This window comes from Stegostoma tigrinum, chromosome 16 (assembly GCF_030684315.1).
Source record: "Stegostoma tigrinum isolate sSteTig4 chromosome 16, sSteTig4.hap1, whole genome shotgun sequence".
Taxonomy (NCBI): Eukaryota; Metazoa; Chordata; class Chondrichthyes; order Orectolobiformes; family Stegostomatidae; genus Stegostoma; species Stegostoma tigrinum.
Window position 1 is genome coordinate 29,054,609 of NC_081369.1, and position 18,533 is coordinate 29,073,141.

The following is an 18,533-nucleotide window of genomic DNA, read 5'->3' on the forward strand; positions in this document are numbered from 1 at the left end:
GGCTGGATGGTTGACTCCACAGGGAGCCCCTTGTGTCCATTGAAGGCAAACCCCACAAGGCAATAACTACACATCACAACTCTTATACCTCTCATTGCACCCACCCCAGCTAGTTAGCTGGAATCTGTCTGAGGCAGGACTTCCTCTCCGAATGGGATGGGAGACTTGATCTTGGCCAGCTATGTCCCTGCTTCTAAGGGGCAACCAGGATCAATGGAAATGCATTTCTAATTGATTCATCCATTGGTAGGTCAGGCAGTTTGCCATTCCAAACATCCTGTTGATTAAAAATAAAGTTGAGACACAGAAAGGGATCATTAGGTCCATTGTATCTGTGCAGGATATGTGTTGACAACCTCCACAGCGGTGTAATGTATTAATCTCTGAAATTAAATGAAGACTGTATCAATATATCTGTCTACATGTTTATAGATGTTCCGTTTGGGTCAGTAAGTAGTTTAACAATTTTGCAACTGAGCAGGTAAACAACAGACTGGAAAAGCCAATCTATAAAGTGAAACTTGTAACCTAGCTGTGAGTTGCTGGATTCCACTCTGTGTAAGGCTATTTTCAACTATATTAAAATCTAGAAGTTTACCATCTCAATTCAGTGGTAGATTATTCACTCTTAGCAAAAATATATACAACCAACAACACTAGAACTATCTGCTCTATATCTCTGTGCCAATCAGCAAAAAAACCTATTGTTTGCACATGTTAAAACACACTCTGATGACTACAGACCATGAGGTATAGGAGAAGGGCGAGGCTATTCAGCCCATTGAGTCTCCTCTACCATTTACTGAGATCATGGATGATCTGATATTCCTCAACTTCACTTTTCTACCTTTTCCCCAAAACCCTTGATGCCCTTACAGAGTTAAAATCTGCCCATCTCAGCCTTTACTTTGTGTAATGACCTGGCCTCAACAGCCCTCCACAATAAAGAATTCCACCGATTCATTACCCCCTGGGACAAGAAATTCCTCCTCAGTCTCACTTATTTTTTCCTGGCGTTTTTTAAAAAGAGAAGTTGAGACAGGTACAACTCCCCATCTCCATATTTATTTCAGAATCATCTCCCCATTCCCCTTTTCTGATGAAGGGTCTAGGCCCAAAACGTCAGCTTTTATGCCCCTAAGATGCTGCTTGGCCTGCTGTGTTCATCCAGCTCCACACTTTGTTATCTCAGATTCTCCAGCATCTGCAATTCCCATTATGTCTGATCACAGGTACCGAGTAGTCTGCTCCAAACAAATAAAGTAAACAGCTTGTGAGCCCTTTTTTTCTCCCAAGTTGAAACAATAGAAGCAGCATGAAAGGGTAGAGTCAAGCTCCTACAGATCCAGGATTTTAGTTTAGCTTTTAGTAAGTTGATGGGGTTATGAAGCTGCTATACATCTCTCCCTGCGACAGCTCATTGCAAGAGTTCTCTGTCTCTGTGTGTGCGTGCGTGCGTGTCTCTCTCTCTCTCTCTCTCTCTCCATCTCTCCCTCTCTCCCCGCCTCGCTGTCTATCACTGTCACTCGGCCTCATGGTCTGTCTGTCTCTGAGTTTTCACTTGATAGGCAATTCTCCAGTCCAGAAGGAAAGATTATGAGATCATCTACTTCACTGAATTTGCCTTTGCCAAGGATGTGTTTATAAAATGTTACTATATTGGAAAAGTTGCTGTGTAGTAGAAGAATAATCTGTTGTTCTGGTCGTCTTCCAATAGAGTTAAGATATTACAATTCTTCTTTCTTTTGTTTGTGTTTTGACTATAGTGTAAGAATAAAGTGTTTTGCTTCAAACCTGGTAGTTTGACCAATTGATAGCCGTCTGGAACACAATGCCTTGCACTGGGCTTTAAAAATAAGAAAAAGTTGGGGTTTAAGGTTTTCTTCATAATCTATTTTGAGGGAGGTACAAGGTGTAGAGCTGGATGAACACAGCAGGCCAAGCAGCATCTGAGGAACAGGAAAGCTGACGTTTTGGGCCTTGATGCTTCTTCAGAAATATTTTAAGGGAGTTTAGTATGGCCCATAACACTGTCTTGAATGTGTGAACCCTTATTCTGAGGTTATGTTCTCTGGTTTTAGACACTCCCGGCAGGGGAAACAACCCTTCTGCATCAATCCTGTCAACTTGTCTAAGAATCTTGTATGTTTCAGTAAGGTTGTCTCTTATTCTTCTATATCTGGTGTGATCTTTAATGTGATGACTTTCTAGATAGGATAAGGTGTACAGGAGAGCTGCATTTGAAACACATGTAATAGATATTGAGTGGAGGTAAAATACAACAATACCTGAGTTCACTTTCCAATGCAGTATCAAACTGCTTCCATAGCCGACAGTAACTTAAATAATCTTAACCTTCCACTAATCCAGCAACACTACATTTATATCAACCACTAACTTAGTTATCCTGTGTCCAGTTTATCTTTTTCAGGTTTACTGTTATGTGCCTCAAGCTGAATACGACCATTGCAATGTCTATCTATTAGATTACAGAATTATGCTTCCATTGAAGCCGGTTCTCAGTCCATTTTGATTTCCTGTTCGGCTTCTCGCAGCATCAGTTTTGAGCGAAAGCCAGCTTCCTGTGGCCTCAGCAGAATGGTTTTTAAAACAGAATACACTACATACAATTGATTCACAACAGGGGTTTTGTTTTTTTCAGGAATGACCTTCTTAACACCTGCTCTGCTTTGGTTGATAAGGAAGCAAGCCAAATCTGGAGGAATGCATCTTGTCTTTGCACTTTATAAATCCTTTGGTGGGTTTTATGAGAAAGCATATATCAAAGGCATATCATTCTACTGGAAGGCATTGGGAATTGGGCAACCAAAGTGTGTTCATTTGTCTGATTTGAAATCTGTTGTACTTTCCATAAGAATGGATGACAGTGTTTCTTTGTCTACAAGTTAAACTATGCTCCCAGGTAAAATTGTTTTGTTCTAAACTTACAGAAGCTTGACACCATCCAGGACAAAGCAGTCCACTGGCTTGGCTCCACATCCCACAAGCATCCTCTCTCTCCTCCACCACCAACGCTCAGTAGCAGCAGTGTGTGCCGAATACAGGACGCACTGCAGAAATTCACCAAAGCCTTTAGTCAGCACCTTCCGAACTCTCAATCACTTCCAACGAGAAGGACAAGGGCAGCAGATACATGGGAACACTGCCACCTGCAGGTTCCCCTCCAAGCAACTCCTCATCCTGATTTGGAAAATTATCACTGTTCCTTCAATGTTGCTGGGTCAAAATCCTGGAATTCACTCCCTAGGAGCTTTGTGGATCAACCTACAGCACATGGAAGCAGCTCAAGAGGGCAGCTCATCACCACATATTCAAGGGCAACTAGGGACGGGCAATAAATGTTGGCCAGCTAGCAACACCCATGTCCCATGAGTGAATAAACAAAACAAAATGTTTAAAAAATATTTCCCATCTGGATTGAGTTGAAATATTTATGTAGTAGTAGCCTATCTAAGGGTAGATCCTCTGTTCATTTTTCTGTGCATAGTCTTGCATTTTCTTGTCGGAGTCTCTCATTTTCAATGTTAGTGAACAATGCTGAGGATGGGGGAGTGGAAATGCTTTCCTGTTGCCTTCTCATGTGCCCCTAAAGGAAGCTGAAGTCCTCTTCTCATATTCTCAGTCCCTGTGCAGCTGCTGCCCTTTAGCATTCTGATTGTTCCATTATCAGCACCAAAACTTTACTAGGCCACCTGTTTTCCATGTCTTGCAAGACTAAGTATCGGTCTTTTATCTAGGATGACTCATGAAACGGCAGGATGGTCACTCTCTGAGATCTCCAATGATTCTGCTAGGCTATACTAAACAAAACTATGGATTGTTTAAACATGTTCCTACATTGCATAATTAGGCCTGCTTCTTATAAATAATTCCATGTGTTAAAGATTTCTCTATGGATCTCCACTGAGGAAATATCTAATACTGGCAGCAAATGGGAATTTTGATGAGAATTTTCTACTGTCTTTTACAATTCCTCCTGACAGTATTTAGTTAATCCTGCAAAAGGCAGGTTCGTGAAGGATTCTTGAACCTTGGCAAGTCAATGACCAGTCTAATGAGACAGGCCACAGACAGAAATCTGCAGCTGTGACAAGATCTGTGATGTGTATTCATTGCTGATAAATGTCCCTCATTAAAACACTTGGCTTTATGAATTAGCACGCCGACATGGGAATTTAGATCTTCAGTTTTTTGTGACCTGTACAGCTTACTATACATTCTTCATCCACATACATAAAACTATTCCATGTGCAGAAAACGTCTTGTGTTATTCCACAGGCTTAGCGTGTTGAAACTAAAGCTTAAGAATGAATAATCCTTGATTTTTAAGTTTAAAATATTTGTTGAATGATGAATGTAAACAACAAAGTACAAACACAAAGATTTTTCACAAGAATTTTTCTAGTTAATTCACCAAAAATTTATCATCTTAGTAAATTCACCATTGTTTTGAGGTAAGTAGAGGTATATATTGCATTGGCATTTAATTGGTTTTACCATACATTGATGTGTAAGGGCCTTACTTAAATCATTAACATCAATGAAAGTGTACAAAAGTGTAAGAAACAGGAGTAGGTATAGTCTAATTGACCCTTTGACCCTGTTCTGCCATTGAATAAGATAATGGCTGGTCCAGTCATATCCTCAACTCCACCTTCCCCTACCATAGACTGGAATTATGTAACTCCTTTGTAGATCAAGAATCTGTCTAACTCAGCCTGGAATATGTCCCATGACCCAGCCTAGGAAGGAGTATTACAAAGGTTAATGACCCTCTGAGCAAAAGTTCCCCTTTGTCTGCATCTCGGGCAGCATTTTTTTTGGGGACTACAGGCAAGCTCACTGACTGAAGGAGGGGTGGGTTATCCATAATTCACCAGGTACTCTTTATGAGCTGCGTGAGGCTGAGGATTTGGAGAAGGATGATGTTGGTAATGGCACCTCCTCTCCTAGTCCACTTGTTGTCTTACCCTCAATCAAGATATAGGCCATCTGGATGCACCCTGCCCACCTTCTCTTCAACTCTCAACCCTCATTCCCATCTGATGTCCCCTCTTTTCCTTATCTCGAGAACCTGGACATTTCCGTATCTGAGTTTCATCACCTTGACTCTGGGGATTGCCTGTCGTCGGGATGGCACAGTGGCTCAGAAGTTAGGACTGTTGCCTGTCAGCGCCATGAACCTGGGTTCGAGCCCAGCCTCAGGTGACTGTGAAAACTCCACGCAGACATTCTCCCTGCATCTGTGTGAGCTTTCCTTTGGTTTCCTCCCACTGTCCAAACGGGTGCACGTTAGCTAGATTAATCATGCTAATTTGCTGATAGTGTCCAGAGTTGTGCAGACTAGGTAGGTTAGCCATGGGAAATAAAAGGTTATTGGGGGGTCCTGGGTGGGATGCTTTTCAGAGGGTTGGTGTGGACTTGATGGGGCTGAATGGTCTGTTTCCACATTGTAGAATTTGGATTCCCAGCAGTGGCCATTGCTCCAGGTGGCTCTGCTTCTGCACTGTAAGTTTGGCTAGCAACTGTCTATGATGGAAATTTTTAGATATTTGTTGATGGATACGAACATTAATTGCTCAACTGTAACTAACCTGGGGAATGTGGTCATGAGCAGCTTTCATGAATTGCTGCAGGCTTGAAGTATAGTTATGTAAGGAAGACAATTCTAGAGGTCGCAGTGAAGGAAAAGTGATAATGCTCTAAGTCTGGATGGTATGTGACTTGGAGGAGAGCTTCCAGGTGCTAGTGTACTTGTGTATCTGCTACCCTCGTCTTACTAGAAGGTAGAGATTTGTAGATTTGAATAGTGCTGCTGAAGAAAACCTTGATGGGTTACTGCGGTGCATTTTGTAGATGATGCACATTAATACCAAAGTGGTGAACAGATTGAAGGATGTGGTGGTGTCAGTCAAGAGGATTGCTTTGTTTTTAATGGGGTTGAGTTTCTTGATTGTATTGGAGCTTCACACATCCAGACAAATGGAGAGTATCCCATCATACTCCTATCATGTACCTCCGAGATGTTGGACAGACATTGGAAAGTCGAGGTGAATTATGCACCACAGAATTCCTAGCACATGATTTGTTGTAGTAGCAGCATTTTCATTTTGTGGAGCTGGATGAACACAGCAGGCCAAACACTCCGCTGTTTATTTTCTCGGATTCTCCAGCATCTGCAGTTCCCATTATCTCTGATACAATTTTAACCTCACTGCGAAGCCTCTTCCAGGGATGCCTAACCTGAAGATGTTACCCTCCTCCCTCCGTAAGACCTCGGGGGATCTCCCTCCCACTGCAACTCTCTTGTTTTCCTCTCCACCTACCTTCTCCTCTATCCATCTTTGATCCACCTCCCCCTCTCTCCCTATTTATTCCAGAACCCTCACCGCATCCCCCTCTCTGATGAAAGGTCTAGGCCTGAAACGTTAGCTTTTGTGCTCCTAAGATGCTGCTGGGCCTGTTGTGTTCATGCAGCCCCTCACTCAATTATCTTGGATTCTCCAGCATCTGCAGTTCCCATTATCTCTGATATAAATTCTCTGTAGCAGACTTGATGCAAAGCCAAAACAATCTGATGGTTCTGTGCTGTTCAAACAACTCAAAGAAGTTCTAAGAATTAGTAGGCAGTTTAAGTGTGGAGTCAGAACACAGACAAAATCCTGCGGAGCTGAGCAAGTGATAAGGCTGCTAACTCTATGTTGGGAGAACCCATGTAGGTCTTGGAAAAACTCTGCAAAACATTAGTACTTCATTGTAGCTGATGGTGGAAGTTGAAAAGTTCATAAGCGGTATTTTCTAGATGGGACTGAACTTGACTGGAGTTTGGGGGGAAACCCGCAGGCAGGACTGGCATGGTGAAGTTAGCTGTCACTGAAGAACTGTTCTTGTGAATGAGTACTACAGCGCAGTTTGGAAGCCTGGGGTTGTGTAGATTTAGAAAAGATTGATGATCGACTTGAACTAAACCAACCTTTGCAGTCTATAATGTACTAGCCCTTGAGAGGGAGTTTTAAGGCTAGATTAGCAAAAAAAAAAATTGTTAACCTGAGTGAAGTTTAATGTGATTTTATGACCCATTTTTTAATGAATGATTGAAGGAAATTTGCTGGGAAATCCATGGGATCTGTCTTGAGTGCATTTGCCATTTAATGTTTACAGGTTTTTGTTTGAAACCATGGAATCTTGTGGTTTTACTTTCTGAGCAAGTCCTGTGGATCTGACACGTTATATACTTCTCAAATAACAGTTACTGTTTCTTAATCAGATTATGTCATGAATTAGATGTCTGGTCTCATATCCTGGCAATATATATACAAGCTCTTGCTGTCTTTTTTTATTTCCATTGAGTTTATTCTCATATTATAATTTCTGTGTCATTTTTAGCCATCCTTTGCTGGTTTCTAAATATTTTACAATATGATGAACAATCACTAATTATCAAAACGTGTTTTCCTTTACTTTAATTTGATATTATCCTTGAGTCCTTTCTTGGCAATGGCTGATTCATTTGTCTCATAGATTCTGTCTTTATCAATAGAATTTAACATTGTTAAGAGTTATGGATTAGTTCCTTAACAGCCTGCCTCTACTTTCTGCTATTTTCTGTTTGAACACATTGTGTTCAATTCAGTTTAGGGAGCATCCAAATAAACTTGAAAAATAAACTATAAGCATAAACATTATTAAATAAAATATTCATTGAGCCCCTAAAATTGTTTTGCGTGATTTAATTATAAATGTTATAGGAGCTTGCAATTTATTGAGTTTTTATCTGATGATGGTAGCTATGAATAACTTGCTGCTCTCTAGTTCAAGTGGTTCGAATCTATTTCCGACGAGACGGTAATGCCGTGCAGGATTGCAGAACATTTAATTCATCAAATGACTATCAACAATAGGGACAAATACTACTAGTGGCTGCCTTCTTTTTTAAAATATGTTATATTTATTAACATTCTCATTCAAAATGTTTGGAATATTGTGTTTAATTGCATTCAAATAATGTAGTGAGGGCAGCTGCAGTGATACTTACATCCCACTTATCAGGGAGACTGACTTTGCACTCACCACAATGCTGATTGTAGCTGATTTAGTCACCATGGAATCAATGCTGTCCTATGTTCCGTTATATGTTCACAGCTTTATCACAATGCGTAAGGGGAAGAGATGAGAAGATGGGGAGAGGTCCCATTACTGAGCTTAAGTCTTTGTTGCTGGTTGAACAAGAATTAGCTAAATGTCCTTTTTCCTCCTGAATCACATGTTTGCGTGTATAAATGAACTGAAAAATATATCAGACCAGAAGGAGCCCTACAGGACTTTTACAGACCCAGAGTGGAACTGTCTGTGACTGTGAGAACAGGGGTGATACACACATAAAATGCATGGACAGAGAAAGGCTAGCTATCAAGTCTAACACTGTATGATTCAGACATCATGACAAAATGCTTCTTCCTCCCCAGCCCCACCCACCTCAGAGCTGCCGTCTCGAAATCTCCTGAGAAAGGCAGTAATTCCTCATGACGGGGGAAAAAAACAGAGCCAATAATAGCAAAAAATAACTCTGGAAGACTTTCCTCTGACCCTTTCAGGAAATTGAAAGCAGCCCTGGAGATCACGAGGACCAACAGTTCTGATGCAATCCTTGCCTAATTCAGGGTGCAGGGAAGCTTCCTCTTGTTAGCATGCAGATCCTTTAGCCACCACACCAGCTGACTGTCAATTCCAGACCCTCGCTACTCCCTGAGAAAATAACACACACCTAATAAAATCCAGTCTTTCTAACACATGGTCTAAAACGTTAATTTTATCACTGGTTGAAAGTGGTCTGATAGCAAATCAGCTGCCTGGCACCTTGGCTGATATTGCTTCTGTTGTCAGTCATAAAGGTCAAAACCACTACCTCCTCCATTCCCCCCATTATCTTTATAATCACAACATGCTGAATAGTCCAGACTCTTAGTTTTTCTTATGCAAATACTTTGTCTTTTCAATAATTGCCTCTTTTCTTTAATTTACATGTATCTTAATCTCAGAATAATTAATACAAACTCATTATTTCTTCCTACATATGCTGAATATGGCTCCTTTGTCTAGAACTCTGCCCAAACAGTCTAAATGAAGTTTACAAGAAAGTATATCAAGTGAATGATACCTTAGAGAGACAATGAAATGCGGATTCATGCACTGTTGTGTAAGGTTTTCAAGTTAGAAAGAAAAGTAACATATGAGATGAGCAATGCCTTATGAAAGATGCTTGAATGGTACATTTTTTTTCTGAAATGATTAATGAAAAATGACCTTTGAACAACTGGTGATTTGTGTCAGGATAAGCAGGGATATTCTGAATATGAATTAATAACAAAACCCATGCAATAAAGCTGTCAGTGGCTCCCTCGGCTATGAAATCATCTCTCAAAATAATAGTCTGAAATTTACCAGACTCCATCTGGCTATGTGGGCCATGATTTTTCTTTTACTGTTAATGGTTCCCAAATCATTTGTTTTTTTCTCTTACCAGCACACTAAGCACAAGATTCCAGGCTATGTATTCTTTTTTAAAGAAAATGTTTGTAGGTACCCAGGGAATTTATCCACAATGGCAGTAATAAGTTTCATATGTCTCTGCTAAGTTGGAAGATGTGCAACTAGGAGTGAAAACTTTCACGCCTCTTTACTTTGATGGGGTGACGTCTGCCTCTAACAGAAGACATGACATTTTCAAAAAAAGTCTCAGATCAAGTCCTATTTACTATTTAAATGTTCCTATCCTTTTAAAACGCAGTAACAGGTTTTGTTTGTTGGATCCTCACCACAGTCACCTTGGTGAAAGATACATCCAGTAGATTTGCCACCATTACCTTCCTTTTAGGTTGAGCTGCAAGGGTCTAGTGAACTCTAGTGTGAGACAGGAAAACCACTTGGTGATGGTGCTTTATTTTTATCAAAATGTAGTTTATTACATGATAGCAAATTGGTACAAGTTATATTAGTATGGTAGATAACTCAGACTGTGAGGAAGATGTATGTGGTCTATCTACTTTGAGATCTGGAGCAGTTCTTCTACACAAATCCACTCCATGACATTAAGAATCTTAAGAAGGTACATGGGATACTCATCTTCATTCGCTGAGGCAGACAGCTTAAGAGCAGGGGAATTATACTGGAACTGTATAAAAACTTAATAAGGCAACAGCTAAACTATTGTGTGCAGTCTGAAATCCATTTTAAAGGAGAGATCTGATTGTACTGGAGATGATGCAGAGGAGATTTACCAGATGTTGCCTGTCTGGAGAGTTTTAGTTATGAAGAGAGATTAGTTAGATAGGTTTGTTTTTCTTGGAGCAGAGGACACTGAGCAGGGACATGATTGAGATGTATAAAATTATGAAGGGCACAGACAGGCTGGACAGGAAGGAACGTCTCCTCTTGGTGAAAAGATCCATGATCGGGGCAGACAGTTTGGAGGGAACGTGCAGTTTTTTTTTAACCTCAGAGGGTGACAGGAATCTGGAACCTGTTGCATGTAAAGCAGTAGGAACAGAAACCCTGAAAACATTTAAGAAGTCGTTAGATGTACACTTGCAATGCTAAGGCATACAGAGCTATGGGTCAAGTGCTGGGAAAGTAGGATCAGGATAATTAGATGATTGTTTTTGTTTTTGATTGGCACAGTTTCAATGTGCCAAAGGACCTTTTTACTGTGCTGTAAACCTCTGACTCTGTTGTAATTTCGGGTTGTGCTTAATGCAGTCCTCAGTACTCTCAGTTACCAAACCTAACACTTTGTAGAATATCTCCCTCAAGTTTCATTCTACGATACATTCATGCATATAATTACAATTTATCCCCATCCCTCAAAATCCCTGGCTTCACAAATGTAGGTAATTTGGTGGATTCACTTGGAAAACCGGTAGGTATTTGGCTCGCGCTTGTTCTTGACAGTGTGAGCTTTGTAAAGCCCCTTTAATCTGAAGGATTTTCTTTTACCTTTGGGATATCCTGTGCAGAAGACATCTTCAATGCTGAAACCAGCAACTGTTCTGTTACTTGTCTGGAGGACCTTTAATCACATGAATTTCCTTCAAGGAGGACTACTACCCTTTTGAAAGGGGTATTTTCATTTTTGAGGTATCCTGAATCTCTGAGCCAGGCATTTTTCATTGACCGTATGCTAGATCTGTTGACAGCCATTCCATCTCAGTGGTATTCTCCAAAGAATTTTAGACAGCTTATCTTGAATTTGTGAGGAAGTATTATCATCAAACACTCAATAAGTCTATACTGAAGGAAGTTGGCTTTATTCTTCAAGCAGTTGATTCATTTGAATACTTGTATTTGTCTCCAGTCAAAGGTAAACCCAATATGTCTACTTAGCATTATCTCCATCATTGATGTTGATGATTTTTCCTTGGCTGATGATTTTGTGCCTTCTCAGCATCTGACATGAAGTTCAAACCTTGCTGTGACAATTTATTTCCAAAGGTGTAATGTCATCTGAATGACATCAGTTTGAAAAAACTAATCAATAAACTCAAGTGGGATACACTGCTCATCTGCTTTCTGAAATTTCTTCAGTAATAACAGGAGTAGAACATGTTTCTGCCAACCTTTTTATTTGCAGAGTTCCATCATCTTGACAACATAAAACCAACCTCTTGTGCCAACCTAGCTAATTTCTCTAAATTCTGTTCTCTACTTGGACTCTTCCAGCAATCTGGGAAACCCTATGAAATCTTTTGCCCATTGGGACTGGCCATCCTTTGATCCTTGATAGTTGTTCTCTATCTCACAATTCTTTGATCTCAGTTCCATGATTGGCTGATTCTTGAACAGTTGTGGCGTGATTGGCTGTTTTCTGGCTCAGACTCATTTAATTCCTCTTGCTTTAGTAGGTACAATTTATATTAAGGACTATGTGATAGACTGGATAACATAGAACTGTTTGAATGTTTTCTTGATTGATAATGAATTAGTTTGTGTTTTCTTAGAAATCCAACCAGCTTAGTGTGTTGTGGTTTAGATGACATTACAGGAAGTCACGTGACTTTGGAGAAAAGATCAGCAAAGTTTTACGAGAGTGAAGAGAAGAGTTTGATGGCCCTTAATTGCTAGAAAAACCCTAGGTTTGAAAAAAATCTCTGCAGTCTCTATGCGAATGGTTGCCTAGAAATCTTTACTGGACTTAAATTTTGATATTAAAGACCTGGAAGTTCTGGGAAATTGATCAAGTTTCTTAAAATCAGCACTTCTGACTAGCTTGTGAACTCTGAAATGCTGAGCTGTGACCCCTTTCCAAAGACTCAGTTCCAGTACGAGTCCAATCTGCACAGAAGAACTTCGATCAGTCTATGGCTGCAACAGTTTGATTTCATAGATATAAAACCAAGGGGTTGTGTGAAGCTTTCAAATTCTATTCTTTGCTTTCAGACCCTGGGTCAACAGATGTGCCTTTTTATCTTTGACACTTTTCTAATATTTAAAAAAAATCTCTGCATGTTGTGTTGTGAGACTGCAGCTGTGTTTGGATTTAAAGGGCTATAATTCTAATTTTGGATTACAGTTTAGTTTTTAACAGGTTTTTGCACTTGCTTTAGGAACACATCTTTGTATTGCAATAAATATTTCATTTTGAGTTCATTAAAGAAACCTGATAGTTTTCTTTTTATTCTGGATAGCAACACAAAAAGGAAGCAATTATCCATTTTTATGATTTGAATCAATAAGTTTATATTAATAGCATGACTGGCCGAGTGGTGTGTCTTAGTTACCAGCCCATCACAGTTGTAGCATTGCTAGTTAAACAAGATTGAGATCATTCATGCCTAAAAGTGAAAATTCTTGATTATGAAGTGTGTATATGTTCTCTACCGTCGACTCTCTTTGTGATGCAGAATTACTTCTAACACATCTGTAATTGTAAGAGTTATACCTCCTGAAACATGTAATTGCACTGATGTAAGCTGTAAACTGTGTTTATGCACTATACATTCTATCTGATATTGTAGTGACACTTGCCCTGGATCAAGTCCTTCCCATGCCAGCTCACAAGTTGGAACACCTGTCTAGTAATCACATTTCTCCCCAATATCTAAGGCCCCAGAACACACCTCCCAGATGAAGCAGTGATATATCTGCATTTCATTCAAACTAACAGACTGTAAATACTGCTCACACTGTGGTCACATATACACTGGGGAGAAGAAACTCAGACAGCTTTACTGAACATCCACGCTCTCTCTCTAAAAATGATCCTGATCTTCCAGTTGAATGCCACTTCAATATGTCATGTTACCATGCCAATATTTCTGTCTCAGGCCTGCTGCAGTGCTACAGTGAAACTCAACGCAATCTGGAGACACTGCCTAGGTACCTTGTATCCTTTGCGAATCAATATTGAATTGATCGTGTTCCGCATGTGTACACCCTACTGTATGCTTGTTACCTTTTCTTCACACTCCTAGATCCTGTTTTGTGTAGGTTGCTCCCAGCAGAGCCAACACATTTTCAACCATTTACATTTCACGTTCACCTTGTACCTAGTGTTTATCTCTCTCTCTCGGTTTATCATCAGAAATTTCTTTATTTGCTTATGCCTTTTCTCTTTCTCTCCCTCTCTCTCTCTCTCTCTCTCTCTCTCTCTCTCTATCTCCTTTTCTCTTACAGGTCCCTGTCTCTGTGTGCTCTATTTACTCCAGTGCACCCCAACCCTACCCCATCATCAGTATAAATATGGCCCTTTCCGAAGTATTTTCAGTTCTGACAAAAGGCAACTGGATTCTGAACATTAACTCTGCTTTTTCTCTACAAATGTGCCAGTCCTGCTGAGTTTCTCCAACATTTTCTGTTTTTGCATCAGATTCCCATCTTCCACAGCTTTTTGTTTTTGTTTTAGAATCAATGAGATATTCATTGACACTTTTTTTTTCTTGGCAAAATGATTGGTTTGGATCCCTTGTTTCCTTTAGCAATATCTTTTGTTTCTCTTTTACTGAAACCTGTTCCATCTCATTAACTTCTTTGTGAGTGGCTATATGACTTTTTGCCTCCCTAAAACTGCTACATATTTTCTGCAAGTGATCTATTACTTTATAGATAAAGCATTCATTTTGTTTTTGGCTGGGCTATGTTTGTGTCTGTGAGGTTTTCTTGCTCCACAATGTTGACAGAGACTCTTGGTATTTGCTGTTATTTTTATTCATTATGTGGGTGAGTGAAAGGAAAACCCAGAGGCAGTCAGCACCAATTAGAAGAGTAAGGTGAAAGGAAGCCCTGGGAGAAGAGCATTCATTAATATCCATGAGAAAAGTTAGCCAGTCCTGTCCAGTCTGTCACCCCCAGATCTGTCCTATTCTGAGATTAAGAAAAATGTGACATCACCCAAAAAAAGATTAATGTTTGGTGAATATTTTACCCATTCATCGCCAAAATTTTTGTAATTTATGGGCAACTATAGTTTTGGTTCAGTCGCAGCAGTAAACATTATTGGGAGTAGGAGTATTTATTATTTGTATATTCTAAGTGGGTTCAGAAAGTAAAGGAGTGTTTTCTAACCTTAACCAGGGATACACTGGTTGCAAGGGGGAGCATCTGGTTAGGTAATGAGTGCGTTCTGGTTACTGTAGTTCAGCTCCAAACAGAACTCCAAGTAGCTTGAAAGTGGACTGCTGACTTCAAGTAGGGCGAGCAGATATAAGTTTCATGAGTGAGGCATTATCTAAAGGATGAAGGGCATACTCCTTATTTTCTTCTTTTCAGTCTATATTGTTTTACCTTCCAATGTTTAATTTTACTTTCACTACAGTTGAAAGAACTTTTCAGTAAATAACAGGTAAATTGTTCAATGCAAAATAAATAATCTAAATGGGTAAGATATGGCAGGGCAGTTCAGCTGAGTGACATATACAGCTTGTTTCATATGGGAAGTCGTGGATCCATCCTGTGTCCCAAGCAAACAACCACAGCAATAGAAACTTGGACTTCAGGTTTTAGAACTTGAGCAGCGTCTGGAGTCACTGTGCTCACCTGCAAGTTCAAGAATTAAGCGGATGACATGTTTGGGCAGGTGTTCATGCCGCAGTTTAGGAGCAGGCAAACAGATTGGGAATGGATGACTACCAAGTACTCTAAGAGAGTCAGGCAGGTGGTACAGGAGTCCGCTGAGATAGTTTGGTTTGCTAATTAGTTTCCCATTTTGGATACTGGTGAGGATAATGGTTCCTCAAGAAACAACAATTAGAGCCAAGTCACTGGCACCAAAGACAGATCAACTGCACGGGAGGAAATTCTTTAGTTATTGGAATACACCGGCATTTCTGGGCCCTTAGATGCAACTCCAGGATGATTCATTGTGTCCCTGTAGGGCCAAGGTTAAGGCTGTTATCGAATTATCCTACAACCATTGGGAGAGGGGGTACAAGCCAGAGGCCCTGATTCATATTGTTACAGCTTGGAAGGAGGATGGTGTTCTGAAAACAGAGGGAGCTCAAGGAAGAGATTAAAAAGCAAGATTTCAAAAGCAATAATCTTAGGATTCCTCTCCATTAACACATCGTTACTGATCATATGAGTAGGAAAATCAAGTGATTGAACACATGACTGGAGAACTGGTGGTAGGAGCGAGGACAGCCGAATTCTGAGACATTGGGACCGGTTCTGCAGGAACTTGTATAAGATGAATGATTTGCCGGACTGGGATTGATATTCTCTCTGGGAGATTTGTTACTGCTGTCAGGAAGGATTTAAACTAGACTGGCACGGGATAGGACCTGAGAGGAAGCGCTGATATAAAATTGGTAACGGGAAGTAAATCTGTAATAAGCAAAAGCAGAAATTAGATAAAGCAAAGGCAGCATCGAATGGAATTAGAATGTCAAATAATGTTAATAAGGCAGATTGAAAGACGCGCTATTTGAATACATGCGGCATTCACAACAAAGCTGATGTTTTTAAGGCATACATTCATGTAAACATGATTTAATTATCATTACAGTGACATGACTACAGAATGGCAAAGATTCTGAACTGAATAGTCAAGAGAATTCATCATTCAAGGAGGATAGGCTAGAAGATAAATGGGAACACGCCATCTTCAAGTTACCCTCCAAGCCACTCACCATCTTGACTTGTCACCATTCCTTCACTGTGTCACTGGGTCCAAAATCCCTGGAATTCCCTCCCCAATTGCATTGTGGTCCGCCCGCAGTGGATAGACTGCAGCGGCTCAAGAAGGCAGCTCACCACCACCTTCTCAAGGGCAACTCGGGATGGGCAATAAATGCTGGCCAGCCAGCAACACCCACATCCCACAAATGAATAAAACAAAAGGAAAAAGGGGATGGACTAGCATTCCCAGTAAATGACGAGATCAGTACGTTAGTGAGAAAAGGACCTTAGATTGAATGATCAAGATATACAATCTGTCTGGGTGGAACTGATGAACAACAAGAGCAATAAACATAATTTAAAGGCTACCAAACAGTAGTGGTAATGTTGACCATGGTTTAACCCAGGAAAATAGATGTTATTGTGACATGAGTAAAACAGTAATAATGGGCAATTTCAATTTCCACATAGACAATGTAAACCTAACCAGCACGAATGCTGTGAAGGATCAAGTCCTAGAGCATCATAAAATAGGTTTCTGGTGCAGCATTTTGAAGAAGCAATCTCGGATTGGGATATTTTAAATTTTAAAAATTAAATTAAATTTCAAAATATTTTAAATTCTATGGTATAGATTTGACAGCTAACAGGAAATGGCAAGTAATCAAAGAAGTACTGCATGGTCTACAACAGATGTGCATTGCTTTAAAGCAGAAACAGCCAATGAGAAAAGTGAATCAACTGTGGCTAACAAAAGAATTCAAAGCTTGTGTTCAGTCAAAGGAAGTGGCTTATAAGGATGCCAGATAAGGAAGACCAGAAAACTGATGAACAAGGGAAAAGGAGAATATGAATGCAAACTAGCAAGAAAAGAAAAAGTAGATTCTAAAAGCTTCTTTAGAGTTATGAAAGGGGGGCTAAGAAAAAAGGCGAGAGTAAATATAAATATTTTACAGGTAGAAATAAGAGAATTTACAGTGAAATCTAACAATTACTTTATTTCTGCCTTCAAAGAGGAAAGTGCAGAAAATCTTCCAGAAATATGAGTGAACCAAAGGACGTGTGAAATGGAGGAACTGAAAGAAATCAGCATTAGTAAAAATTTAACTGGATTAAATGTTGGTAAACCTCCAGGACTAGATGAGCTGTAGGCCAGAGTGCTGAAGGAGGTTGCTCAAGTGATAATAGATACACTGGGGATTATCTTTCAAAATTCTGCAGGTTCCTGGAAGGTTCCTAAAGACTGCAATGTTTCATAATGTGACTGTACTATTTAAGAAGAGAGGGAAAATGAAAAACTACAGACCAGTTTGGTCTCAATAGTAGGGAAATCTGTGAATATGAATGACATGACTAGTATTGGACAGAGTGAACATGGATTTAAGAAAGGGAAATCATGTTTGACAAACTTGTTGGAGTTTTTTTTGGTATTACTTGTAACAAAGACAAAAGAAAACCAGTGGATGTGATGTATTTGGATTATGGTGATGTACTAGTACAGATTGAGAATTGGTTAACAGATGAAAGAGGAGCGTAGGAATAAATAGATCATTCCAAAGATGATGGGCTATTACTATTGGAGTACTTCAAGGATCAGTACTAAGACAACAGATGTTACATCTATATAAAAGATTTGGATGCAGATACCAGTTGTAATATTTCCAAATTTGCTTATCATATTATACCAGGAATATGAATTGTAAAGAAAATGCAAGGAGGTTTCGAGTGAACATAGGCAGGGTAAGTGAATGGACAAGAACATTGCAGATGAAATATCTTGTCATTATGTGCGTAATTATCCTTTTTGACAGGAAAAGAGCAGAAAGTTGGAATATTTCTTCACGTGTGAGAGCTTGGGAAATGTAGATGTCCAAAGGGACCTGGGGTTTCTGTGTTCATGAGTCACTAAAAACTAGTATTGCAGGTGCAATAATCAATAAGGACTGCAAACTGTATGTTCGCCTTCATTGCAAGGACTCGTTGCGATCACATCTGAAATATTGTGCATGTTTTTAATCGCCGTTATTTTAGATTTACTACAAAGGGAGTGCAACAGATATTCACCAGAATTATCTCTGGGATGGTGGAGTTGTTTTAGAAGGAAAGGCTGAGGAAATTGAGCCTATATTCTGTAGAGGTTTGAAGAATGACAGAATCTCATAGAATTCGCAAAGGCCTGAAAGGATGGATGTAAATAGGATATTTTCCCTGGCTGGTGAGCCTTGACCTAGGGAACATTCTCCACTTCAGTCCAGGGATCTGACCTTGGTCTGCTGGGGAATGGTTCATGGTCTGTCAAGGGGATGGCTCTGTCAAGCCTCTCTGGCCTCAGCACCCCAATCTCATCTTCAGCAGGAATTCTGTTCATCTGTACAAGAAAGGTATATCTGCAGTGTCAGAAGTCC

At 39.9% G+C, this 18,533-nt stretch overlaps 2 protein-coding genes across 7 annotated transcripts in view; both read left to right on the forward strand.

The window, feature by feature from the left end:
* Nucleotides 1–18,533, forward strand: part of LOC125459639 (uncharacterized) — a 496,378-nt gene that overhangs the window by 209,629 nt on the left and 268,216 nt on the right. The window lies entirely within an intron of this gene.
* The window catches only part of LOC125459640 (uncharacterized), a 36,937-nt gene continuing 31,702 nt past the window's right edge, over nucleotides 13,299–18,533 (forward strand). Inside the window, exon 1 of the mRNA XM_048546257.2 lies at nucleotides 13,299–13,392. Coding sequence (XP_048402214.1) covers nucleotides 13,307–13,392 — 86 coding nt within the window. The 5' untranslated portion in view covers nucleotides 13,299–13,306. The remainder of the gene's footprint in view (nucleotides 13,393–18,533) is intronic.